Here is a 25,116-nt window from a genome sequence, read left to right as displayed (position 1 = left end):
TGTTAAATTCCGCTCTCCTCCTTCGCTAACCGGAGGAGAATAAGTCCTCTCTTAGCTTCCTCTCTGGGGACAAGAATGGGGGCTCTTTTCCCAGGATTCAGGCAAGAAAGAGAAGAAGGGTAAGAAAAAGAGAGAGAACAAGGGTGGCTGCAAGCTAGAGACCCCCTAGGGTTTACTGAAATGTGACTTTTCATTTCACGGCAGGTGGGCATAGTTCTGTCGCTGTGGTCTTCCAATATTTCTGCAGCTCCCACTTAAAATGGGACAGTTAGGAGTTAACAGAAGTCCTAGAACTTGTTAGGAGGACCAGCCTGATTCTAAAAAGCAGTGCTTGGAGAAGACCAAATAAATGACTTCAGAATGGGAGCTCTGGATGTATTTAAGTCTTTGTTTGAAAAAGATTGCCTTGTGTGCATGTGTGTGTCTCTGTCTTAAAAGAGATTTCCAGACATGGAAAATGAAAAAGCTTCTGAGGAGACTTAATGAAAACTAATTTCATGGAATTGCACAATGGCTGGGGAATGTCACTGGATTCTGAATACAATTTTGAGTTGAAGGCCCATGTAGAGCAGTCTTCATAATAAGAGGTATCTTTTTAAGTTTCAAGCGGACAGCTACGAAAAGGAAAAAGGCACCTCAAATTCTTTTCAGAATGAGGCCGAGTAAAAAAAGGAATGACTAATGCTCAATAGAAAGATAAGAATTTAATGAAGTTCTCTGGTTGAATCTATTGCCTTTAGGACAGAATCTGTGACACAAAGCAGCTTGACACCCCACCCAACACAAGGGTCTCAAGCAGCCAATTTTGACTTTTTTCACATTTGAAAGAAAAGCAGCAGACAAACGGAGTCTGTTGATGCAGAATCTGTGGTTTGTCACCACCAAAGAAATTTAGTGTATTTTTTCCCCCAAAGATGTCGGGAGTTTCCTTGAGATTGGGGCCAAATCCGGCACATCCTCTTAGGGTTTCCTGGGGTTCTTCCCTTGGGCTTTGGAAACACAAATTTTCATTAGGATTCTGGTTCAATTTTTTTAATTTTTTTTTTTATTTTTTAATGTGGCAGTGGGCAAAACACTTTGTCTCACCTGCTTTCAGTTTCCCAGCTATAAGATGGGGGAAAATGCAGCCATTGGGCTACTGGGAGAAGGGCATGAAATCCCACCCACGAGACAGGGGTCCAGCAAATATGACTTGTGCTCTCTTGTCTCTATTTCTTGGGGGTGGGAGGGAGAGTTAAGGAAGAGTAATGGGAGGGTGGCTTGTTCCCCCTTATTAAAATGGACAAACTGGGTGATCATTTGGGGAGATGCTATTTGACATCTTTTAAATCTAAATGAAAAAAATTCTCCAAGCTTTGTTGCCAGGAACTGCAGTTTTAAAAAGTGGGATGCCATGACATGGTAAACACTAGGAGAGATTTAATTGCAAACAAAAACATTAACAAATATTCACCAGCTGGTCTAGGAATGCTTGAGCCGCATGACTGGCTCCTAAGCCCTGTGGCAGGAAAAGTGTGTGGATCTAAAGGCCTTTTCCCCACCTGGGAATTCAGCTTAACTGAACATGTGAGTTCATTAATCATCAGTGGAGCCTGGATAACTCATCATCCAACAAACATCATTTTCTGTCCTTCACTTTCAGAGTTGGAAGAGCTTCTCCCCTCTGCCCTCCTGTGCCCTCCTCTGCCTTCTCCTCCCCTCCCCTGCTTCCTTTCTCCCCTCTTTCCCTTTCCTCAACATCTGGTTAGGTTTTAGAAAAGATAATTCCAGTGCACTGAATGTTTTTTCATTACTTTGTGTCCCAATGAGAAAGAATTCGTTTAGGGGTCTACTCTTTTATAAGATTAAGATCTTGGAAATAAACATCTTTACATATAATTTTCAACCAATTTAAAATTCATTTTCCTTAGAGAATAGTTGAAGTAACTCCTTAATGCCTCAGAAAGACATTAAGACTTTGTTCTATCATGATTTTGATTTTATTGAGCTCTACCGAAGACTACCAGATTTTGGAATTTGTTAATAGAGATCCCACACAGGGATATAGGGATAGTATAGGGATAGTATAGGGATAGTATAGGGACAGTATAGGGACAGTATAGGGATAGTATAGGGATAGTATAGGGATAGTATAGGGACAGTATAGGGACAGTATAGGGATAGTATAGGGATAGTAAAAACAAAACAAAACCAAAACCAAAACCAGTGAAACCTACTCAGTGCACAATTCACCCATGTTCTCTGTCAAGATTGTCTGCAGAGAAGCCTGAAGCTCGTCCCATCCCACACTCAGCAGTGGTCATGTCCTATTTCTTCCACATGGATTACATTGTCCAATGCTTTGCAGTGAGGTCCTATACTATTTTTTTGCCCTCATTCCAAAACAAAAATACTACTTTAAATCCTGCCTCTTGTGCATGGATCAAATATTTAAAACAATTGAACTGGACCTCCCAGAAGAGTTGCATCAAATCTTTTTCTCGAAGGAATGGTGCTTGAACTTTAGTGGGGAGTTAAATAGAGGCGGTTAGAATCACATGTGAACTTGGATGCTATCCCCAGAGACTCCCACATACACAGATACAATGTTGTACACTTTTGGGGGAGGTTGACAGATCCTTTGAAATCTGTGGATCCCATATTAAAAAAAAAAATCTGTGGCTCCCACATTTAAAAAAAGTTCTCGACCAATTAGAATATTACAGGCTGTCTTGGAAAGGACAGTATATATTTCTGGAAAGAATCCAGTAAAATTTAAATAATGTGGGCGGACAATTTTCCCACAAAATAGTTTTCTAGTAGGATGCGTATTGCTGGTAAAGAAACCTGATGTTCAATTTTAATGGAAAGAATCAAGAATAGCATATGTATGATGTACTTTTACATTACTCTAAAGTGTATATCCTCAATTAAGAAAAATAACAAAGACCACAAATACTGCGTGTGCTTTTTTTTTTTTTCTTCAAAAGGCCAACTCGGGAATAGGTCTAGCAGAGTGTGGGGAAGAAAGGTGTGACTGGATGGAAAGGCCTAGAAGATTCCTAGAGTAGAGCATGGTCTTGCAGGATTTCTAGAGAGCAATGGGACAACATTGGGGCGGTGGCTTGGGCATTCATCCTCAGTGAAGAAAACAGACCAACCAGCCAAGTGTGGGTTTCTACACTGCTTGAGGGGACTCCCCTGAGCACTGACCAGGACTTGGGGAAGCTGTGGAACCAAAGCGCTGCGAGCTGAGGACTGCCCTCCTATATCGTACAGATCCGTGCCTAACACGTGTTGACCATTTCAAGCCAAGAAGATTGCACTGTGTTTTTGGAATGTCACCATTATCACCACTGGCTGTCACTTCATTGTAGAAAGAAATACGTTCTCTTGATGACTGGCCTTCTGATCATCAAAAAAACCTTTCCTTCTCACTGTTGATGCATTTCCAAGAGAAAGTTGTATTGACAGGTGGTTTTGTATTAGGTGCTGGGGTTGTATCTTCAAGCTCTCAGAATTTGAATCACAGGGTAAATTTGTTTTATCACAGGTGATACTTTTGGTTTGACCTCCCTGGAAAATCCAAAGCAACAGTGGGTCTTGGAATCCATTCTCTTGTTTATGGTTTTGTCTTTTTCTATCCCACCTATTTGGCTGACTGGGCTGGCCTGGGGCCCGCACTCTGTTGTCTTGCTGTTCCTCACAGCTGGGCCACAGGATCTGGATCCCAGCTCCTCCCTCCGGGCCTGATCTCTGGCAGGAAAAATCATGGGACTGAGCCCACTTCATCCACGTCCTTGGGTGACAGCTTCGATAAGGGGCTGCCTTTTGCTCTCCTTGGCCCTCCGTGCATCTTGCTAAGAAGTCCATCTAGACACTAGTCCCCAGCCAAGGCCAGGTCGCTAATTAGCCAGACAGATTTTCCTTTGCTGTCATTATTTCTGTTGCTCTAGATGGCAAGGTTGAGAACCTTAGACCACCCTTAACATTGTCTTCCTTAGCAACGTGGGGAAAATGGGATTCCTGAATTATATATACAACGGACAACCACAGATAGAATCACCAGGCCCGTGGAAGGCCTATGGCGAGAGGAAGGTCAAGGTAGGAAGGTCAAGCAGGTACAAAAGCCTAGGCCTTAGGCGGAGCTGATTTCGTAGCTCTAATGACACTAGTTGGGGTAGAAATAACTTTTGTACCACATCTCAGTGTTCATGTCAGATTTTTTTCACTTTCCTGTGACTGAAGTCTTCTTCCCCAAACCTTAATATTTTGCTGCCAAATACTTCTTTTCTTCTTCCTTTCCAAATATTATTTAGGAGCAAGGACAAATGTTGTGTTATTTAATTATAGGGGCACATACATATGTTTTAAGAAGATATGTGCAGTTGTATTGTTTTCCTGTTTCAGCTCTTAAAGACTCATGCCTCAAAAAAAAAGATGCCACATTTATACCATTCCTGTTAAACTGATGGCTACATTTTAGGTGTACGGAGTAACCCATACTTTTAAAAATCTCAGGTAACTTTTCCTATCTTTTTAAAGATTGTAGTAAAACATACATGACATAGAATTTACATGATTCTAAACTGTATATCCTCAATTAAGAAAACTTACAAAGACCACAAATATTGCATGTGCTTTTTTTTTTTTTTCAAAGGACAAACTCAGGAATAGGTCTAGCAGAGTGTGGGGAAGAAAGGTATGACTGGATGGAAAGGCCTGAAAGATTCCCAGAGTAGAGCAAGTGAGCAAATCTTAATCATTTTTTATATTTATTTTTATTTATGGCTGTGTTGGGTCTTTGTTTCTGTGTGAGGGCTTTCTCTAGTTGTGGCAAGTGGGGGCCGCTCTTCATCACGGTGCGCAGGCCTCTCACTATCGCGGCCTCTCTTGTTGCGGAGCACAGGCTCCAGACGCGCAGGCTCAGTAGTTGTGGCTCGTGGGCCCAGCCACTCCGCGGCATGTGGGATCTTCCCAGACCAGGGCTCGAACCCGTGTCCCCTGCATTGGCAGGCAGATTCTTAACCACTGCGCCACCAGGGAAGCCCTTAATCATTTTTAAGTGAATAGTACAGTAGTGTTATCTACATGTACCTTGTTGTGTAACTGATCTCTAGAACTTTCTCATCTTGCAGAACTGAACCTCTGTACTCTTTGGACACTAACTCCCCTTCCCACCTCCCCCTCCCTCTAGCAACCAGCATTCTATTTTCTGTTTCTAATAGTTTGACTGTTTCAGATCCCCCACGTAAGTGGAATCTTGCGGTACGTGTCTTTTTGCGACTGGCTCATTTCACTTATCATGATGTCCTCAAGGTTCATTCATGTTGTAGCCTATGACAGAATTTCTTTCTTTTATTTAAGGCTGAATAATATTTCATTGTATGTATATACCACATTTTCTTTATCCATTCATCCATTGAGGGGCATTTATATTGTTTCCACGTCTTGGCTATTATGAATAATGCTGCATTAAACTTGGGTGTATATATATATCTTCAAAATCTTGTTTTCAATTATTTTGGATACATACCCAGAAGCTGGATTGCTGGCTTATATAGTAATTCTATTGTTAATTTTTGGAGGAACCTCCATACAGTTTTCTAAGTGGTTGCAGTGTTTTACATTCACACCAACAGTGCCTAAGAGTACCAACATTTCTACATCCTCATTAGCACTTCTTGTTTACTGTTTGTTTGATAGTGGCCATCTCAGTGGATGTGAGGCAATATCTCATTGTGGTTTTTTTTTGTTTGTTTGTTTTTGTTTTTTTTCAACATCTTTATTGGAGTATAATTGCTTTACAATGTTGTGTTAGTTTCTGCTGTATAGCAAAGTGAATCAGCTATACATATACATATATCCCCATATCTCCTCCCTCTTGTGTCTCCCTCCCACCCTCCCTATCCGACCCCTCTAGGTGGACACAAAGCACCGAGCTGATCTCCCTGTGCTATGCGACTGCTTCCCGCTAGCTATCTATTTTACATTTGGTAGTGTATATATGTCAATGCTACTCTCACTTCATCCCAGCTTTCCCTTCCCCTTCCCCGTGTCCTCAAGTCCATTCTCTACATCTGCGTCTTTATTCCTGTCCTGCCCCTAGGTTCTTCATAACCATTTTTTTTTTTTTTAGATTCCATATATATGTGTTAGCATATGGTATTTGTTTTTCTCTTTCTGACTTACTTCACTCTGTATGACAGACTCTAGGTCCATCCACCTCACTACAAATAACTCAATTTCATTTCTTTTTATGGCTGAGTAATATTCCATTGTATATATGTGCCACATCTTCTTTATCCATTCATCTGTCGATGGACACTTAAGTTGCTTCCATGTCCTGGCTATTGTAAATAGAGCTGCAATGAACATTGTGGTACATGACTCTTTTTGAATTATCTCATTGTGGTTTTGATTTTCATTTCTCTGATGCTGAGTGTTTTTTCATATGCTTATTGGCCATTCATATGTCTTCTCTGGAGAAATGTCTATTCAAGTCCTTTACCTATTTTTAAATCAGATCTTGTTGTAAAGTTGTGGGAGTTCTTTATGTGTTCTGATATGAACCCCTTATCAGATATATGGTTTGTGAATATTTTCTCCCATTCTGTAGGTTGCCTCTTCACTCTGTTGATTGTCTCCTTTGCTGTGTAAAAGTTTTTAAGTTTGATATAGTACCATTTGTTTGTCCTTGCTTTTGTTGTCTGTGCTTTTGGTGTCATATGGAAGAAACCACTACCAAATCCAATATTATGAAGATTTTCTCCTATAGTTTCTTCTAAATGTATAATAGTTTCAGGTCTTACATTTACATTTTTAATCCATTTTGAGTTAGTTCTTTGTAAGTGGTGTAAGGTAAGGGTCCAACTTCATTTTTTGCATGTGGATATACAGTTTTTCCAGCATCATTTGTTGAAGAGACTATCCTGCCCCCATTGTATAGCCTTGGTACCCTTATAGAAGCTTATTTGACCATATACTTGAGGGTTTGTTTCTCGGATCTTTATTTTATTCCATTGGTTGACATGTTTGTCTTTATTCCAGTCCCATATTGTTTTGATTACTGTAGCTTTGTAATATGATTTGAAATCAGGAAATATGAGGTCTCCAGCTCTATTTTTCCTTTCCCAAGTTTGCTTTGGCTCTTCTGGGTCCTTTGAAATTCCGTATGCATTTTAGGATTTGTTTTTCTATTTCTACCAAAAAATGCCCCAGAGAGAGAGGTTTCTGATTTTTATTTATACTGATGATGATTACCTTTTCATGCTGTAATTCCCAAGGCCGCCTTCTTTTTTTTTTTTTTTTTTTTTTTTTTTTTTTTTTTTTTAATTAATAGCTACTTTATTTATTTATTTATTTTTGGCTGTGTTGGGTCTTCGTTTTGGTGCGAGGGCTTTCTCTAGTTGCGGCAAGTGGGGGCCACTCTTCATCGCGGTGCGCGGGCCTTTCACTATTGCGCCCCTCCCATTGCGGGGCACAGGCTCCAGACGCGCAGGCTCAGTAGTTGTGGCTCACGGGCCCAGTTGCTCCGCGGCATGTGGGATCTTCCCAGACCAGGGCTCGAACCCGTGTCCCCTGCATTAGCAGGCAAACTCTCAACCACTGCGCCACCAGGGAAGCCCCAAGGCCGCCTTCTTAATCTTCAAACCCTAACAATGAACTGTAAATTATGATGGTAACCCAATCTCTCCAGATGAAAATATTTAGGTTTCTTAAACCAAATGGGATTTCTCGCTTGACTGTAGTCTATAGTACATAATTTTCAATATCAAATAGTACTTCTTGAAACTAAGGACAAGAAAAAATAACCAATAATTTTGACCGGCACGCCCCTCCTCTCTAATGCTGTTACCCAAGGCTCTGACCAGGGAACCCCTGCCAAGTCTGGGTAAGGGTCAGAAGAGTCACTGATACACATGCACAGCTGTAGCCAGGACCAGCTCCAGAATCTGTGGGCTCAATGCAAAATGAACATGAAGGGTCCTTGTCCAAAAGTTATTAAGAATTTTAAGACTGCAACAACAAATCATTAAATCAAGCATGGGGTCTAGTGGGTCTGCACAGGTCATATACCCAAGACCTAAGAAAGAGTTGGGGGAAACCAGAGCCTTGGATCAAGGGGAAGAGAAAAGAGGTGATGTCCTGCAAGGGGACCTAAGCTCAGATGGAGAAGACCTAGGCCGGCTCTCTGGAGGGTCATAAGGAAGAGCCCAGACCCTCAAGCTGCTCTCACTGGAGATTGGAGGGTGAAGATGCTGACCTGAAAGTTTGGTGTGGGTCAGGGTGCTTTCAGATGTGGCATGGGGAGAAGGTGGTGTTTGCTTGAAGGGAAGAGTGATGGTGACACAGACTACTGCGCCCATCCAGACTTGAGCCCGGCTGGCTGGAAGACACAGACCTACTAGAGAATGGACTTGAGGATATGGGGAGGGGGAAGGGTAAGCTGTGACAAAGTGAGAGAGTGTCATGGACATATATACACTACCAAATGTAAAATAGATAGCTAGTGGGAAGCAGCCGCATAGCACAGGGAGATCAGCTCGGTGCTTTGTGACCACCTAGAGGGGTGGGATAGGGAGGGTGGGAGGCAGGGAGACGCAAGAGGGAAGAGATATGGGAACATATGTATGTGTATAACTGATTCACTTTCTTATAAAGCAGAAGCTAACACACCATTGTAAAGCAATTATACTCCAATAAAGATGTTAAAAAAAAAAAAATTTGCATAGGAGACCACGCTATGTGGCCGTCAGCCCTCATGACTGGCTTCAGTCTTGCTAATTCAGTACCCCAGGGTGTGCTCCATCCTGTGATTGGAGTTGGACACACAGCAGGTTTTTGTTGGAGGAAAAGTGCTAAATATTAACAGAGAATGAGGGCAAGATTCGAAATGGTCCCAGCTGCCATGGTTGTGTTTGCACACGTTGTGATTTGGATGAAACCCGTTCCCTCCCTGAACGAAGCTTCCCTGCGGGATTCCTTTAGACACGATTGACAGTTAGGCTGGGCATCACCAACCTGCCCCTTTGTGCCTCTGAGCACCTTTTCTCCTGACCCATTTTCATTCTGCCATTTGTTTCGTGAAATACTATTTTTGCCTGCCTCAATTTGAGAGGAAAAAAAGTTGAACTGCACAATTTTTAGCTATGGCCAAAGTCCTACAATCATTAGATTCAAAGATTCTCCTGTCTGTGTTTAGTCAAAACTATTTTTCATAAAAGGGATAAATCCTTGATTCATTCGTTAGTAATCGGAGAGTCAAGACCTGATCATTCTCCTTTGTCCTGTTTTCTCCCGTAGGTTCTCACTTGGTGCTTAGACAAAATCAAAATGAGGAAGCATCGGCATTTGCCTTTAGTGGTCACCTTTTGCCTTTTTTTCTCAGGCTTTTCCTTTACTCGTGCACAGCAACAAGCAGGTAAGATCCAGAAACATCTCTTCATTTCATTAAAAGGAACAGTATTCTCTGATTTTAGATCTTAGACGTCATGTGCTGAATATAGAGCTTAGATAAGCTTTGAAGAGATAGCCAAGCCATTGACTACAGGATGCTCATTTATTTTACAGACTTTTTGCTCCTCTTTATCCAGTGAGAGAGAGATTCTTTTTACTGACACTTGGGTTTGATATCTTGGTGGTGGTTTGCAAGTGGTTTGTTTTTACCTTGGGTGTGAGCAGAAAGTTTGTGTCGAAAATATTTTACCATCTGAAGAGCTTTTCCACATTTCTCGGACTGGTTGATGTCTGAGCACATAAAACCCAGAGAAGACAATGGTTGAGAGTAAAAACTTAATTTTCCCTGACAAAAACAACAAAAACAAACACAAATGTCACCATTTCTTTCTCATTCTGGACAGGAAAAGACATTTTTCATCTAGAATCATCAAATCTTTAAAATATCAGTTTCCCCAAACTACTTAAAAATAGATCCCAACTAATCCTATTAAGAACTTGCTCGCAGAGTTTTAGAAAAATGAGAAATGGTTCATGTATTATGAGCTGGGAAGGATTGACTTGGGTCCCTCTCCTTTGCTTGGAGAGCTGAGCTTCTGATGGGGATTCTCCCTCCAGACCTGGTAGTTCGTAGATGGTGGCCTGGTGAGGACCACCTCAACGCCAGGGGAGCATGGGTTGGGGCATCGGGTCAGCCCCAGGTGAGTAGAGTCCAGGGGCCTGCTGTGCGCAGCCAGCCTGGCCCAGTGCAGAAGGGCACTTCCCAGCCACCCACAGCCTGGCACCTGGAGCCTCCTGCTCCTACTTTTGAGAGAGAACTGGATTCATCTTTGAAAGAGATGACTACTGTTCAGCATCTAAGAGGGCTTAGACGGCTCTGAAAATGTAGTGACGAGTTAGGGTACCTTTCTTCATGCTAAAAAGTTTGAAAGAAATGAGACTTTGCCCTTCCCTACAGTTATATAAGTCTTCTTCACTTAAGATGTATTTATGACATTTATTTTTCTGGCAAATTACCCAAAGCATGGGAGGTAAAACAGTAGTAGATTTAGTTCAGGTAAAACAGTAGTAGATTTCAGTATTCTATCTTGTCAGGGCCGAGTTTCAGACCCAAAGCTGAGGAAGGAATTTCTAAGATGATGCTTGGTTACCTGTGATAGGATATCCTTCCCGTCTGAGCAGGTGGGTCTTGGGGTTCAAACTACCACAAAGAATCATCTAGAGTTAAAGGACACCCCAGGGAATGTTTCTCCCCATTGTGGAACCTGCTACTGGTCCATGTATGGCAGTCATTGCATATGGAACTTGGGCCAATGACTGGGCACCGGCAGCTGTTGGGTCCATGTGTCCAGGTCCCTGTTTCTCAGGTAAGTCAGCGTCCCCGCCTGTTTCACACATGAGGTGTAAATTATTTAGTAACAGCACAGTGGAAACTGAATGAGTTGAGGAAGGCTTTGCACTGATGGGAAGTCATTTCTTGAACAGGAGAAACATCTAAACCAATGTCTTTTTAAAAAGATGTCAAAAATGGCACTGCTGCCGATATAATATTTCTAGTGGATTCCTCTTGGAGCATTGGAAAGGAACATTTCCAACTTGTTCGAGAGTTTCTATGTGATGTTATAAAATCTTTAGCTGTGGGAGAAAATGATTTCCGTTTTGCTCTGGCCTGGTTCAACGGCAGCCCACATACCAAGTTCCTGTTAAATACGTATCGTTCTAAACAAGAAGTCCTCTCCCATGTTTCCAACTTGTCTTATACTGGGGGAAGCAGTCAGACTGGAAAAGGATTAGAATACGTAATGCAAAATCACCTCACTGAGGCTGCCGGAAGCCGGGCCAGTGATGGAGTCCCTCAGGTTATCGTAGTGTTAACCGATGGACACTCGAAGGATGCCCTTGCTCTGCCTTCAGCGGAACTTAAATCTGCTGATGTTAAAGTGTTTGCAATTGGAGTTGAGGATGCAGATGAAGGAGCATTAAAAGAAATAGCAAGTGAACCACTCAATATGCATATTTTCAACCTAGAGAATTTTACCCACTTCATGACATAGTAGGAAACTTAGTGGCCTGTGTGCATTCATCCATGACTCCAGAAAGGGCTGGAGGCACAGAGACCCTTAAAGACATCACAGGTAATGGCAACATCGCCAAGCTGCTGCCTGCCTCGCTCTTCTTTGGAGATAAGCTTGGCAACCGCTGGCGTTAAGGCAATATTACGGCTAAAATATGGTGGGTGGATTAGGGAAGAGATGCCTGTTCACAGGTCTAAAAACAAAGGTTTGAATATTCTCTGTAGTCTCCTTCCAAAACAGAGCAATTCACCTACCTTCAAGAGGAATTCTTTGCTTTTGAGACAATTAATATTCTAACTCTAAAAAAGCACATCCTGATATTATGACCCCACAAGAGGTTGCTTTTACCTTCCTTGGACAAGACAGACTCAGCGTGGCTGGGCAGGCATCGAACAAAAATCCCTTCATTGTTCCTGGGATAGAGAGACCGTTTCCTTTATAGAAAGCTCCGTGTCTGAAAGAGCTTGAGTGGAGGGGGAAGGGGGGGTCCACTTTTGGGTCCAGTGAAGCAACACGCAGAGCTCCTCTCTTTGACTCTATGGGATTTATTTCAGAGATTTGATGGAATTAGAATTGTGAGAAGCCTTAGAGATGATCCAGTCCAAATCTATTTTGAAGAAATTGAGTTTTAGAGCTGGAGGCCCTTACATGTTGGCTCTGGAGTGGGTTTTCTCACTTCTCCTCCACGCTGTCACCATGGTTGCGCCCATAGAGATGCTTCTGATTCCAATGGTCCTTATCAGTGCCACTCTGGAAGTACTGACGATGCAGCGACTTTACATGGATGTGTTCGTGCATGGTGACGTGCATGGAACTAATTGCCTGGCAAGTCACTTAACCAGTCACACCTATTAGCTCTCTTGCCAGTGCTAAGTGCCTAAAGACTGATAGGGAAGGAATTCCACAGGTACATTTCAAATGTATTGCACCACAACAATTCTGACCAGGGCTAGGCTTCCTCATCAGCGATGCGCAGGACAGAGGGACCTCCCTGTGCCACAAAATGAGTCCATGTTGCCAACTGACAGTGGGTAGCAGAGAATTCTAGGAGAATGGGCAGAAAGCTAGGGTGGAGTCAAGGGCCTCAAGGGAGAGATGAGCTCCAGAAGGAGAGACGTGTGTCCCCCAAGATGAAGGGAAAGGAGGAGAAAGGGATCATATTTCTAAGATATTGAGGTGGAAAGGGGAGAGGTTGAGAGTGTTCAGGTTGAGTTGGCATCAATCATCCAATAAGAGAGGATGACAGAGGGAGAGAAGCAGTGGTGCTTGGGAGCTTGGAGGAATCGAAGTTATTTTTGAACAGCTGCAACTGGGCTATGCGGAAAGGATCACAGAACGTTCAAGAAGCAACTGCTGACTTGCAGTGATGTTCAGTCTTTGTCAGAGACCACAGCCTGGGGTCTTGTTCATGAGTGTGGCTCCCTGGTGTTCTGAAGGTATCTCAGGCACTCTTGGAAGAAAAAAGTTACCAGGTTGGAGCTTGCAAAGAGAGGATGGTAGAGAGGCAAGAAGATCTTCTTGGGAAGGAAATTTACCATTGCTAAGATGGTAGCTAGTAAATTCCTGAAATAGCCTGCTCTGGGGACCTGGCTGGGCAGGGAAGCAGACGAGAGCTGGAAGGGGCTGGGAGACTTCTGGAAAGCCAGAGGAGCAGGGGCCAGGATGAGGGGGAAGAGACCTAGAGGCAGTTGAGGAGGCGTCCAGAGAAAGGCTTTCTGGATTATGATCAGAATAATGGTGTTTTTTAGGCAAATAGTACTAGACCTCAGTTTTTCATAAGAGAGATTCAGAAAACAAGGAGTGGGGAGCAAGATGCGTAGATATCATTAAATAGGAGCCAGGCAGGCAGATCGTGGTTAAGAGAAGGGTTTCAGAACTAACCAACCCCAAGGTGTTTCAGGAGATTGTTCATAAAATGGTTTCCCCAATGGTTATCCGTGATTTCAGCTTTGATGGGGGTGGGAGGGCTCATGACCCTACCAGTGGGTCTACTTCTGATAGAGAGGGGTGAGGCACAGTCTGGATTATTTGTGTTAAACCTGAATAGCATTCCCTACTTCAAATGATGTGTCTCACCTCTGCATTATGACACCAGTGTCGATCCTGCCAATTACAGGAAAAGAAGGTGGACCCTGAGAGCACCCCAAACCAGGCACTGCAGGTTACAAGGAGGTTACAAGATGGCAGCTCTAATGACCTTTTCCATTTGCTACAATGTTCTCAGCATCAATTATTCACTAATCATTGCCTTTCTGAATATAGGGATAATAACTCATCCATGTCAAAAACAATGAAAGGGATCAGGAGAGAAATGGAACATCTTCTCTTTATTGGTGTTTTGGCCAATTCAGGAAAAAGGGTGGACGAGTTTGCCATTATGTTTAACCATTATATAAATGGATAAATGATTAGATTACCATATGAATGCTAAATGAGCCTGTCAACATAGTCTGTTTCCACACAGATGACAAAACCTTTGTTTTTATGCCAAGAAAGCATCTCTGTCTTCTAGTGTCCAAGCCACTAGCAGCACCAGGGTGGACTATTAATCCATTTATGTTGTCTTTCTAATTAACTTCACTCTGCAATTCTGCCAGTATCATGTCCCACTGCATGTTCCACAGCAAAAATAAAATAAAATAATAAAAATTCTCTGCTTATAGTTGTTGGGAAAGGTAGTCAGGAAGGCATTATGGAGATTGCTAATAAGTTAGGGCCATTTCTTTCCGTTTCCTGCCCACTAGGTAGGTAACTTTTTCCCATGAATATATATATGAGGGCCACTGTTCTAAATGAACTGTACTCAAGGAATCACCGAAAGTTGTGTTTTTTAAAATCCCTTTTATCAATGGATATAAAATACAAAAGCTTTACTAAAGCAAAAGCTAAAGGTGACCTATATATCAGTGAGGGTGCACTTTCTTTTCTTTGCAAAATAGAAAGATTTAGAAAACTCGCAAAACCTATCTGCAGTTTTGTGTTTGCATAGGAAATACAAATGTGATCTTTTAAATTTTGCTTGAAAAAAGGAAGCATCCCACGAGCTAAGGAGAGCCTTGTGCCCACACCAGTGTGTGCAGGAAAGTAGTGTTTCCAACGATGTTGAAGGAACCCGTGATTTTTCCATGGATGTTTCGAAACTTTTCCATAGAAAATGCCACAGATGGTGTGATACATGAGCCATAAAAGCAGAAAACCAGACAACTTCACATTTTAAATTTTAGAAAGATCTGATTCCTCTTAGAGTTAATATTGATCCCTGGTATGCCTTGCTGTACACAAGAACCGGTGTCTCTTGGGTCTATCTGAGGCTTCGGCTCTCCTGGATAACAGCATGCCCTTGTGTGTCCCATCATTGTGTGCCTAAGAGGACAACGTGGTTTTTTCAGTGATGACAAATTATCCAACATTTTTCTATGACCTGCTGCGGTTCAGCTTTTTAGAAGAGCAATAATCAAGGGTTTTCCCTCAGTGTTTGTTTATTTTATTTATTCTATTGTGAACTGCAATCAAAAAATAAGTAATAAATTAATAAGGAATGAGTCATCTGTGATTTAGGGATCATTCTTCTTTTATTGATCTTAGGTTCAGAGTTAGTCCTTCCATTAAAGGTCTCAGTTTGCTGAGTAAGGGGCAAATCTTCCTTTGTCCCTCAGGGTCATTGGTTTAGGCCTGGGAAGTGTTGAGGAATTTTGTGGTATGGTTTGCTGAGCCTGGAGCTCCCGGCACCATGTGGGCCATTTCCATGGCTTGCAACATAATTCACAATGCTGGCACCACACCCTCCCATAAGATCCTTCAGGAACCTTACGGTTTGGCTAAAGAGTAGCAAATCCTTTGGAATTCTTAGCAAACGCTAAGTTAATATCTTATAAAACCTTACAAGATATTTTTACATTAGTATCTTTCCCTATGAAAGGAATTCCTCTGCAAAATTGCTGTTAGGGGTTTCATGTATGTAAGGGGAGAAAGAGAGCAGTTCTGATTCCAGAAATCCCAACTGCAGCCATCCTTGGCTCAGATTACCCAAGGGGAGAGCTTGGGTAAGAACATCATTTCACCATAGCAAAATTCCTTAATTTCATGAGACAAGATTTGTATCCTGTTTCCATTGTGGAAATAAAAGCAATTTTGTCGGTACCAGGAAAAATTAATTTTACATATAAAATGTTCACTGTCATTAAAAATATCAGAATGAATGATTGTTCATATAATATTACAATTATACTCCAAACATAGCTTCCTAAAATCCAGAATATAAATACCATATATGCTCACATAAAATCTCTTCCTATTCCTAGCACACACTTAAGTTATCAAAATATATTTGCTAGAATAATTTTGCTTTTCATATCATTTAAATCAGCCTGATTTAAACATTCTAGCAGATGAGCCTTTGAAATATTCCACCCAGGTTCGTAGTTTATTGATTGCCATTCCTTGCTCAGTGCTTCTGTGAAACTCCCATTCTCAGTAACAGAATGGAAGTGTCATGTTTGCCATTGCGGGGAGAAAAGAGATCTTGGTCAGCCTTTTTATGTCCATTTGTATAACTCCAGAGCTAATTCTGATTCAGGGTTTACTAGATGCCCATGGTCCTGCCAGGCACTCGGTCTAGGATGTCATAAAAATAAGGTTGGATAATTATGTCATGACTGGTTTCATATCACTCTGCTTAACACTGTTCTCCATTGTGTGATGAATATAGAGGCAATGACAAAAATAAATGAAGAAAACATTTAGCTGAATCCCAGACTTGCATTTGAGTTTCACGCAACTAAACATCATTTGAGAAACGAAAATCAAACCAAAATGTATCAGAGTATTTTTGAATCAAAACTGTAAATGTTGTTTGAGTTCTTCTTTTCATATTCCCAAAGTGGTAGATACACAGCCACTTTGCTTTTTAAAGGAAAAAAGAAGGAACAACCTTTGCTCAAGGAATCAAGTGTTTAACATACTGGGATGATGAATCACCAAACCCTAAATCTGAGATTCTGTTTTGTGCTGTGGATTTGGACAAAGAAAATTCTTATAATGACTTGAGGATTATAAGAGAAATGTCCTCAAATTAGAAATCATCTTTGGACCTTTGTTAATATACTCCTTTACTTTCTCCTGTAGGTATGGTAATGCATACTTCCATGCAACTACAGTTCCCTCCAAATTTAGTAGAAAATTTCAGAATATACCCAGAAGTGGAATATGTTTTGTAATTTGACTACAAAGATGACACAGAAGAAAATTTGATATTAAATGCCCCTACTTAACACCATCATTTCTGTTAAGAAGTTGCCTCTTATCCGTTCAGAATGCAGAACTAAAAGAGAATTTCACATTCCTTAATCAACATGTGTTTTGTTTGTCCATATTTCGTGTTTCTTATTGGTTTCCCAAGAAACATGTCAGAACACTGAACGGTGCATGTGGTCACTTGTTCTAATGCTTTCACATTTTTTGCATTTCTCTCTTTTAAAGCACAAGACTCTGCTGACATTATTTTCCTAATTGATGGATCAAACAACACCGGAAGTGTCAATTTCGCAGTCATTCGCGACTTCCTTGTAAATCTCCTTGAGAGACTCTCAGTTGGAACTCAGCAGATCCAAGTGGGGGTGGTCCAGTATAGCGATGAGCCCAGAACCATGTTCTTCTTAAACAGCTATTCCACCAAGGCTCAGGTTCTGGACGCAGTGCAAGCCCTGGGGTTCATCGGTGGGGAGTTGGCCAATGTCGGCCTTGCCCTTGATTTTGTGGTGGAGAATCACTTCACCCGGGCAGGGGGCAGCCGAGTGGAGGAAGGGGTTCCCCAGGTGCTGGTCCTTATAAGTGCTGGGCCTTCTAGTGATGAAATCCGAGACGCGGTCATAGCACTGAAGCAGGCTAGCGTTTTCTCGTTTGGCCTCGGAGCCCAGGCCGCCTCCAAGGCAGAGCTTCAGCTCATAGCTACCAGTGACAACTTGGTGTTTACTGTCCCGGAATTCCGTAGCTTTGGGGACGTCCAGGAGCAGTTACTGCCGTACATTGTTGGCGTGGCCCAAAGGCACATTGTCTTGCAACCGCCAACCATTGTCACCCAAGGTACGTATGCTTTTCTCACCGTCTGTGTGGTAGTGCGGTGTCTGTGTGTGGTTTTGTAGAAGTCAGGGGGGCACCTTGCAGAATGATTTGCCTCGGGAGAACCCGTAAGTACCCACAGCCGAGTCCTTCCAAGATGAGCTAGTTATCAGATGCAGTGTCTGTGACGGTTGCAGTGTTCCAAAAAAACCAGAGATCTGAGATGGAGTGGAAAGTTCTTGTTAGAGCATGAGTTGTCAAGAAAGTGTGCTTTTAAGGCTAATTCAACAAACCTGGTACGTTGAGGTTATGAAACGTCGTCGTATGACCTACTTAGAATACAGTCATCCTAAAAATGGATCTCAGGGGATAATTACGGTTCTGAGACAGTTACTCCGGGATAATGGCATTGAGCTCTAAAAGTCAGCCCGTTAGAGTGTGCTGACATGTGAGAACTGTCTCCCCAAAGTCAGTTTTGTGATGCGTAGCAGGAGTGGCATTTCTGGAGGTAAGAAATAACAAAGCACTCACTTGGGGGGATGTTTATGAGAACCTTTTTTCCTGTGTTTACTGAGTTGTAGAGTAGCTCTGTTGACGGAGAGATTATACACTCAGATGGGAGGCCTTTGGCAAAAGAGCCTGACTGGAGTCATTTTAAAAAAACGGATAAAGCTAATCAAGTCACATAAGAAAATACATTTCACGCACATGGGAGGTGGGAAGTGTATTTAAAAATTGAAGTAAGAACCCAGTGGTGCTTGATGCTGTGGCAGGTAAAAATCTGGCAGATCCAGGTGGACCAGGTTACATCACTGGTGATCTCACCCATCCGTCAGGGATTTTATCATTAATGGTTTTAGGCATATTGCTGGGTGGGGTAAATTAAGAATTGACGCAAAATTACATCCGGAAAATTCTCTTGATATTTCCAGACTTCCCTCTGATTGGAATACCATCTATCAATATCAAGGTTTCTCCGGGCTTGCATGCTTTTGGAAACAAAAGAATGACTTCCATAGGTTTTGTAAACACTCAGGAAGCGCCACGGCTGCTGTCCGAAGAGCGGGCCTTTGGTCCTAGGTCTTATGTTAACCAGCTGTGTGATCCTGGGCAGCCCACACAGACTTTCTGGGCTCCAGTTTTTTGAATTGATGACAAAGGATGAAAGGATATTTCTGTTCCAGGAGAAGTTTCAAGTTCATTTTTATCTATGGCAGTCCAGGCCCTTATTTCAGCTTTCCCCAGCTAACTTTCACTCCTCACTTACAAAACCATCTTTAATCTTTGTGCTTCGTCTGTAAATATTCAACAGATATTCTTAGCTATCAGGTATGTGCTGGACACCTTGCCAAGCACGGGGGACCCAGTGCTGGTGGACCAGACTGAAGTGGCCGCTGGCTCGTTGCAGTATAAAGGGGAGATAGATCACAAAAACGTGAACCAACGACCAGAAGACTACTCCCAGAGTGTGACAGATGAGGATGCTAAAGGGGGCTGTCGTGGAAAGAAGGGGGAGAGAGAGCTGTAGGTCAGGTGGCCAGGGAAGGCTGGTGTGAGGAGCTGCAGGACAGAAGTAGACGAGGAGCTGAAGGAACAAGGTACCAGGCGTGGCGGTCAGTCGTGCAGCACGAGGGAGCCTGGCCGTACCCAGAACTGTCGGGGGAGGCGGGGCTGGAGCTCACTGTTGCCCGGAAGCCTGGAGAAGCCTCTGGTTTAGGGCGCGAGCATCACCAGCCTGGGTGAAGTCCTCCAGTGGCTTCTATGTTTTTCAGTGAAGCTGGGGGGACAGGAGGACCTGCTTTATTGGAGGTCAGGGTCCCCAAGTCACTGAGAAGAATCACCTAAGAGTAGCCTTGAGTCATCCTAAGAGGAAGGCGCAGAGGAAGACAGCACCGAGGAAGGGTGATGGGGGCTGGACGTTTGCTGGAGGAGATTTTGCTTGGGAACAGGAGCGTGGGAGAGCGAGGACTGCCACGGACCTGGGCTTGCCAGGGCTGCAGGGGACTTGGCATCCTGTGGCTCAATAGGGAGGTGAGGGCTGAAGTCGACTGGTTACAGGACCTTCAGGGTCCCCTTGGTAAGGGGGTTTCACACCCAGCCCCAGCAGAGCCGTGTGAAAGAGGGGAGACGGCTCTGTTGGCATCTCACAGCAGGAAGAGGAGGACTCTTACTGGAGGGGGAGGGAGGAGACGAGGTGGGGGTGAGTCAGCCCAGTGACCAGGGGATGAAAGGCATCTGCCTTCCTCTCCATCTATCCATGTGTTGCATACATCTTATTGAATTCCGGAAGCTCTGCATTTATCGTTTCAACTCCTACATCCACGGTATGGAAGGAGAGTGTGTGAGAGTGGGTGTTTCCAGGTGTGCTCGCTGTCTTTGTATGTGTCTAGAAAGCACACATGTGGTTAACTGCACAGCTGTATATATGGCTTTTAGGTGTATATGGAGAGAGGGAGAGGGAGGAAGCAGGGGGTGTGGCTCTCAGGGTCTCTCAGCCCCCCCGTGTAGGGAGAATCCACGTGTCTGCAGGCCTCGATGGAGAGTTGGAGGACTTGGAATTCACTGTTTACACCACGACTTAATGCCAAAGCAGTGGTCCCCACGCGCCTGTCCCTGAATGCTTTGTATCTATGGTACATTAACATGTTTTCTCTTAAAGAGGAGAGTTTGGACCCATGCTGTCAATATAATCAAACGTCAAGTGAACTAAAGTGTTACGTGCCGTCCATCTGACTGCAGGGAGTAATGAGGCCTCCTCATATCCAGATGATCACTTAATAAATTGCAAACACTCCTGCCTCTGCTTGAACCATTTACGATCTTACGAGTCTTGGAAGCCTTCTCCGTTTTCTGGATGGGGTGCTGTGGTCCGATATGAGCCTCGGTTCCCGAGACTCAGGTGTGCTGCCTGGGTGTCGATACAGCAGGTGGACACAAGTTCATAGTCACTTGGAGGCAGTGATCTTGTTAAGGTGTTTTTGCTTTGTGATTTGTCTTTGGATTATCATAACCTTAACATGTAACGTGGGACCTGCACAATGCCTCTCTCTTAAATACAAATACTTCTGGGCCACTTGCTCGTTTTGACATCGATTTCCTTTTTATAAGTTTATGATGCCAAATAATTGGTGTTTTTTTCCCCTTGCCTGAAAAAATCAAGGCATGGACAACAGTACCAAAAACGAATAGAGGTGCTTATGCTTTTTCAAGTTTTGCACTTGGCAATAGGTGTTCGTGAAATCAGGATTGTGAAGCACAGGGCTCTTCGAGCAGACACTGATCGCTTCTTTAATTATTTGAGCTACGGCTTCGTTCTCACCTCTAAAACCCAAGCTATGGATTTATGGTAGAAAAGAGCTTTCTGACATTTTTAGTGACAATATGGTAAATAAGTGGCAAATAAACCTACATTGATTTTTGTGCAACTGTTTTGTAAAAAGTACTAAGAGAGGGTGGGGGTTTGGGGACCCCCACTTGCCAGCCGTAGGGAAGCTATAACTAACGCAGCGATAACTAATGGGTGTGTTAGGACAAATTCCTCAGGGGCGCCCATGGACTTGACATTGGCCAGGGCGAAGGGAACTCCCCTTGGGTGGTGGTAGCTGTGTAGAGAGTCGTACTGAATGTGATGCGTAAGGCTATTCTACTCACCTTGTCACGTTGCTACCTACAGTCATTGAAATCAACAAGAGGGACATAGTTTTCCTGGTGGATGGCTCTTCTGCCCTGGGACTGGTCAGCTTCAATGCAATCCGCGACTTCGTTGCCAAGGTCATCCAGAGGCTGGAGATCGGACAGGATTATATCCAAGTGGCAGTGGCTCAGTATGCAGACACAGTGAGGCCGGAGTTTTATTTCAATACCTACCCCACCAAGAGGGAGGTCGTGACCGCCGTGAGGAAAATGAAGCCCATGGATGGCTCGGCCTTGTACACAGGCTCTGCTCTGGACTTTGTTCGGAACAACCTGTTCACGGAGGCGGCCGGCTATCGGGCCGCCGAGGGGGTCCCTAAGCTTTTGGTGCTGATTACAGGTGGTAAGTCCTTAGATGAAGTCAGCCAGCCTGCCCAGGAGCTGAAGAGAAGCGGCATCATGGCCTTTGCCGTCGGGAACAAGGTGGCCGACCGGGCTGAGCTGGAAGAGATCGCTTTCGATTCCTCCCTGGTGTTCATTCCTGCCGAGTTCCGAGCTGCCCCTTTGCAGGGTGTGCTGCCTGGCTTGCTGGCGCCTCTCAGGACCCTCTCTGGAACCACTGAAGGTGCGGTGGGGAGGGTGTCAGACACATAAGAGGGCTGTCTCCAGGCAGAGTCTTTGGGGAAAAAGCAAACCCAAGTTTTATTTGTGTTCAGCTGAGAGACACCTTTTAAACGATGGAAACCATAGCAACAAACAAGATTTATTTCGGGTTTCCTTTTACCCTGACTTGGGAAATATATGACTTAAAACACCATGTGATACAACTGCATGTCTTAAAATGTCATAAAATAAGAATCGTGTGACTTAGGCTATAGGACCAGAGACCACCTGTCTTTGAAGCTTCTGGCAGAGGAGATCACCTCTCTGTTCTGATCCCTCTTGAGGTCCCAGTGTTCTGTCTCTACTGGTGACTCCTGTCCAGCCCCCTCCCCCCTCCACCGAGATGAAGCCTGGCTCTTCCTTTCCCAAGTAGACAGTCCACTTCTAAATGGTCCAAACCTGAGCAGCATAGAGCATTCATCCTCTGTCCTCTCTCTTTAAGGGATTTCCTTCAATGGGGAAGCATAGTGAGGGGATGCGTGTGCAGATAAAAACCCAGTGGTTCTCCAAACCCCTCATTTAGTATGGTTATCACTGAACAGTTATTTTTAAAGACAGGATAACGGTCAATGAGCTTACGAATTGAATCAGTGCAATTCACCGTCCTTAAAGAAGATGGATATCACAGAAACAAGCTTTTCCGCCTCACAAACTTCACCACTGGAAGAATGTTCGCTGCATGACCTACGGTGCATGGATGCATGCTTTCTCCTCAAGCTCTCTGGTCTTCCAAAATCCTCTCTCTCTCTCTCTCTCTCTCTCTCTCTCTCTTATTTCCTTAAGACTTCTAATCCACACTTTCAGAGCCAAAGTTCAATTTGATAGAACATAGGATATAAGTAGTTGTTAGGCTTCAGTTTTAGTGCAACCTCAGGGAAGAGATGGGGAAGAATTTGGTGGCATGTGTTGGGGAAAACACTCTGATTTGAGAATTGTACTTTCGATTCTTTATGAGCACAACCTCAGCCAAGCATAGCAAAGAGTCTCTTTGCATTTTAATGTGTTTCCATGATCCTGTGATCTCACTCAGGAGGAATCCCCATGGGCACTTGTTGGATTATTGCCTGGCAATGCCGTGACTCTCCTAGAGAAGAGTCTCAGTAGAGAGTGACAAGTGGGCCTCCCTAGGAATATTTCAAGATGAGAACAGCCTAATTTTGTTGATTTTTTTAGCCTTAGGGAACTCATGTTCTCAGGTTAACTTGGGCTAACCCTTCTAATCTATCTGTAAGTGGAAATTTCTCTGTAAATGTGCAGAGGGTAACCCAGGGGGGCCCAGTCTCGCCCAGGTAAACCTGGCTCTGACCGTGGTCATAAGCCGAGTGATGCAGAAAGGAGCAACACCCTTGCAGAATTCATTTCCAGGGAAGGAATGTTCTGTTTCAAGGATTCTGATCACCTTTGTTGGTTGTAAACATTCTAGCTTTTGGCACTGTATCTCTCTGTGAGCCAACTTGGTTTCGTAATGTCGGCTATCAATACTCCTCACAAACACCAGCCCCCACTGGAGGAAAATATGCAGCTTTCTGCCATATTTTACGAGACGGACGTGCTTGGCCTCACTGATGTTCTCTGTGTTCTACATGTTGGCATGTGTGCCTGGGCTGTGGGCACATATGAGGAAGCCCTCTGCGGTTGTGTATGTCTCACTTTGTTTTCTGTGCTCCACTGCAGTTCACGTAAACAAAAGGGATATCATCTTTCTTTTGGATGGATCGTTCAACGTTGGAAAGACCAATTTCCCTTACGTGCGGGACTTTGTCATGAATGTAGTTAACAGCCTTGATGTTGGAAGCGACCATATTCGTGTCGGTTTAGTGCAATTTAGTGACACTCCGGTGACGGAGTTCTCTCTAAACACCTACCAGACCAAGTCAGATTTGCTAGCTCACGTGAGGCAGCTGCAGCTCAAGGGGGGTTTGGGCCGGAACACGGGCGCAGCCCTAAGCTATGTCCACAACAACCACTTCACCGAAGCTGGCGGCAGCAGGATCCAGGACCATGTGCCGCAACTCCTGCTCCTGCTCACAGCCGGGCAGTCCGAGGACTCCTATTTGCAAGCTGCCAACGCCCTAGCACGCGCAGGCATCCTGACCTTTTGTGTGGGCACTAGCCAGGCCAATAAGGCAGAGCTTGAGCAGATTGCTTTTAACCCGAGCCTGGTGTATCTCATGGATGATTTCAGCTCCCTGCCTGCTTTGCCTCAGCAGCTGATTCAGCCCCTAACCACTTATGTTAGTGGAGGTGTGGAGGAAGTGCCACTCGCCCAGCCAGGTAACGCTCTCTGACTGCTCCGGGCTCCCTCTTCCCCCCTGACACCACTTTGGCAGGCAGATGGCCCGATCTGAACTCCAGAGCGTGGCAATAAGCTATGGAAAGATGATGGGCTCTCTTTGGTTGAAGGATTTTGAAGGGGGGCTTGAGACACTGTACCAGCAAGCTTAGATGCTCTGTCTAAAGGGTGTTGGTTCATGAAAGAAAGTCTAGAAAATCCAGCTTACGTTCTGTCCAGGTTATCCCACTCTTGATTCGGAAGAGTGGGATACTTTACTTATTTATTTTTTTTGCCCCAAAGCCTCTGAAGATTCTGGTGAGCAAATCCAGATGGAAATGGGAGAAAAACAGAGAAAGAGAAAGAGATGGACTCCCTTTCATACATGAGTATGCATTGGGAGCATTTAAAAATGGAAAGGATTTTCCTGATAGGATATTTTTATGTTCCAAATCTGCTGTATCTAGAAAATTATTTGTCATAAACCCAATGAAGGCTGTATCTTTATGTGATGGCAAAATGGCTTCCAAAGGAAGTCTGGATGATGATGATGACTGCAAATTACTAGGGTGATGAGATACAGACTCTCAGATCTACCAGTTGCTGACATCACACAGATGGGTAGCAAGATAGATCCCGCTGAAACATAATCAAAATAGTTCTAAGAACCGTTTGTGCCGAAAATAATGTTCACGTGACATGCTGTAGCTCCCTATGTCCGTGTTTTCTGTTGTCTGATCACAGCAGATTGGAAATCACTGACAGAGATCCTGACCCACAGACCGATAATGGACACTATTTTGGGTTCTAACCCATAAGCTCAAATTTAATGAAAAGAGAATCTAATTAGAGCATGTCTATGTGTCAGGTGGATAACCCATATCAGCCTTTGTCACTAGAGACAGATCCATTTTTAAGCAGAAGAACAACAGGACCATATTTTCAATAGTTCTGTTTGTAACAATTTGAAAACACTGT

General features: G+C 43.7%; 1 protein-coding gene across 2 annotated transcripts in view; it reads left to right on the top strand.

Annotated features, from left to right (window-relative positions):
- The first annotated feature begins 9,285 nt into the window (after nt 1-9,285).
- The window catches only part of COL6A3 (collagen type VI alpha 3 chain), a 69,190-nt gene continuing 53,359 nt past the window's right edge, over nt 9,286-25,116 (top strand). Inside the window, exons 1-4 of one of the 2 annotated variants that reach the window (XM_061188840.1) lie at nt 9,286-9,403; nt 16,992-17,594; nt 21,244-21,828; nt 23,541-24,140. In XM_061188840.1, the coding sequence (XP_061044823.1) occupies nt 9,316-9,403; nt 16,992-17,594; nt 21,244-21,828; nt 23,541-24,140 (1,876 nt within the window). In that variant the 5' untranslated portion in view covers nt 9,286-9,315. The remainder of the gene's footprint in view (nt 9,404-16,991; nt 17,595-21,243; nt 21,829-23,540; nt 24,141-25,116) is intronic. The other variant, XM_061188847.1, reaches the window with a different exon arrangement.

Source organism: Eubalaena glacialis, chromosome 1 (assembly GCF_028564815.1).
Source record: "Eubalaena glacialis isolate mEubGla1 chromosome 1, mEubGla1.1.hap2.+ XY, whole genome shotgun sequence".
Lineage (NCBI taxonomy): Eukaryota > Metazoa > Chordata > Mammalia > Artiodactyla > Balaenidae > Eubalaena > Eubalaena glacialis.
Note: the sequence above shows the minus strand (reverse complement) of the source record. Positions and strands in the feature narration are given on the sequence as shown.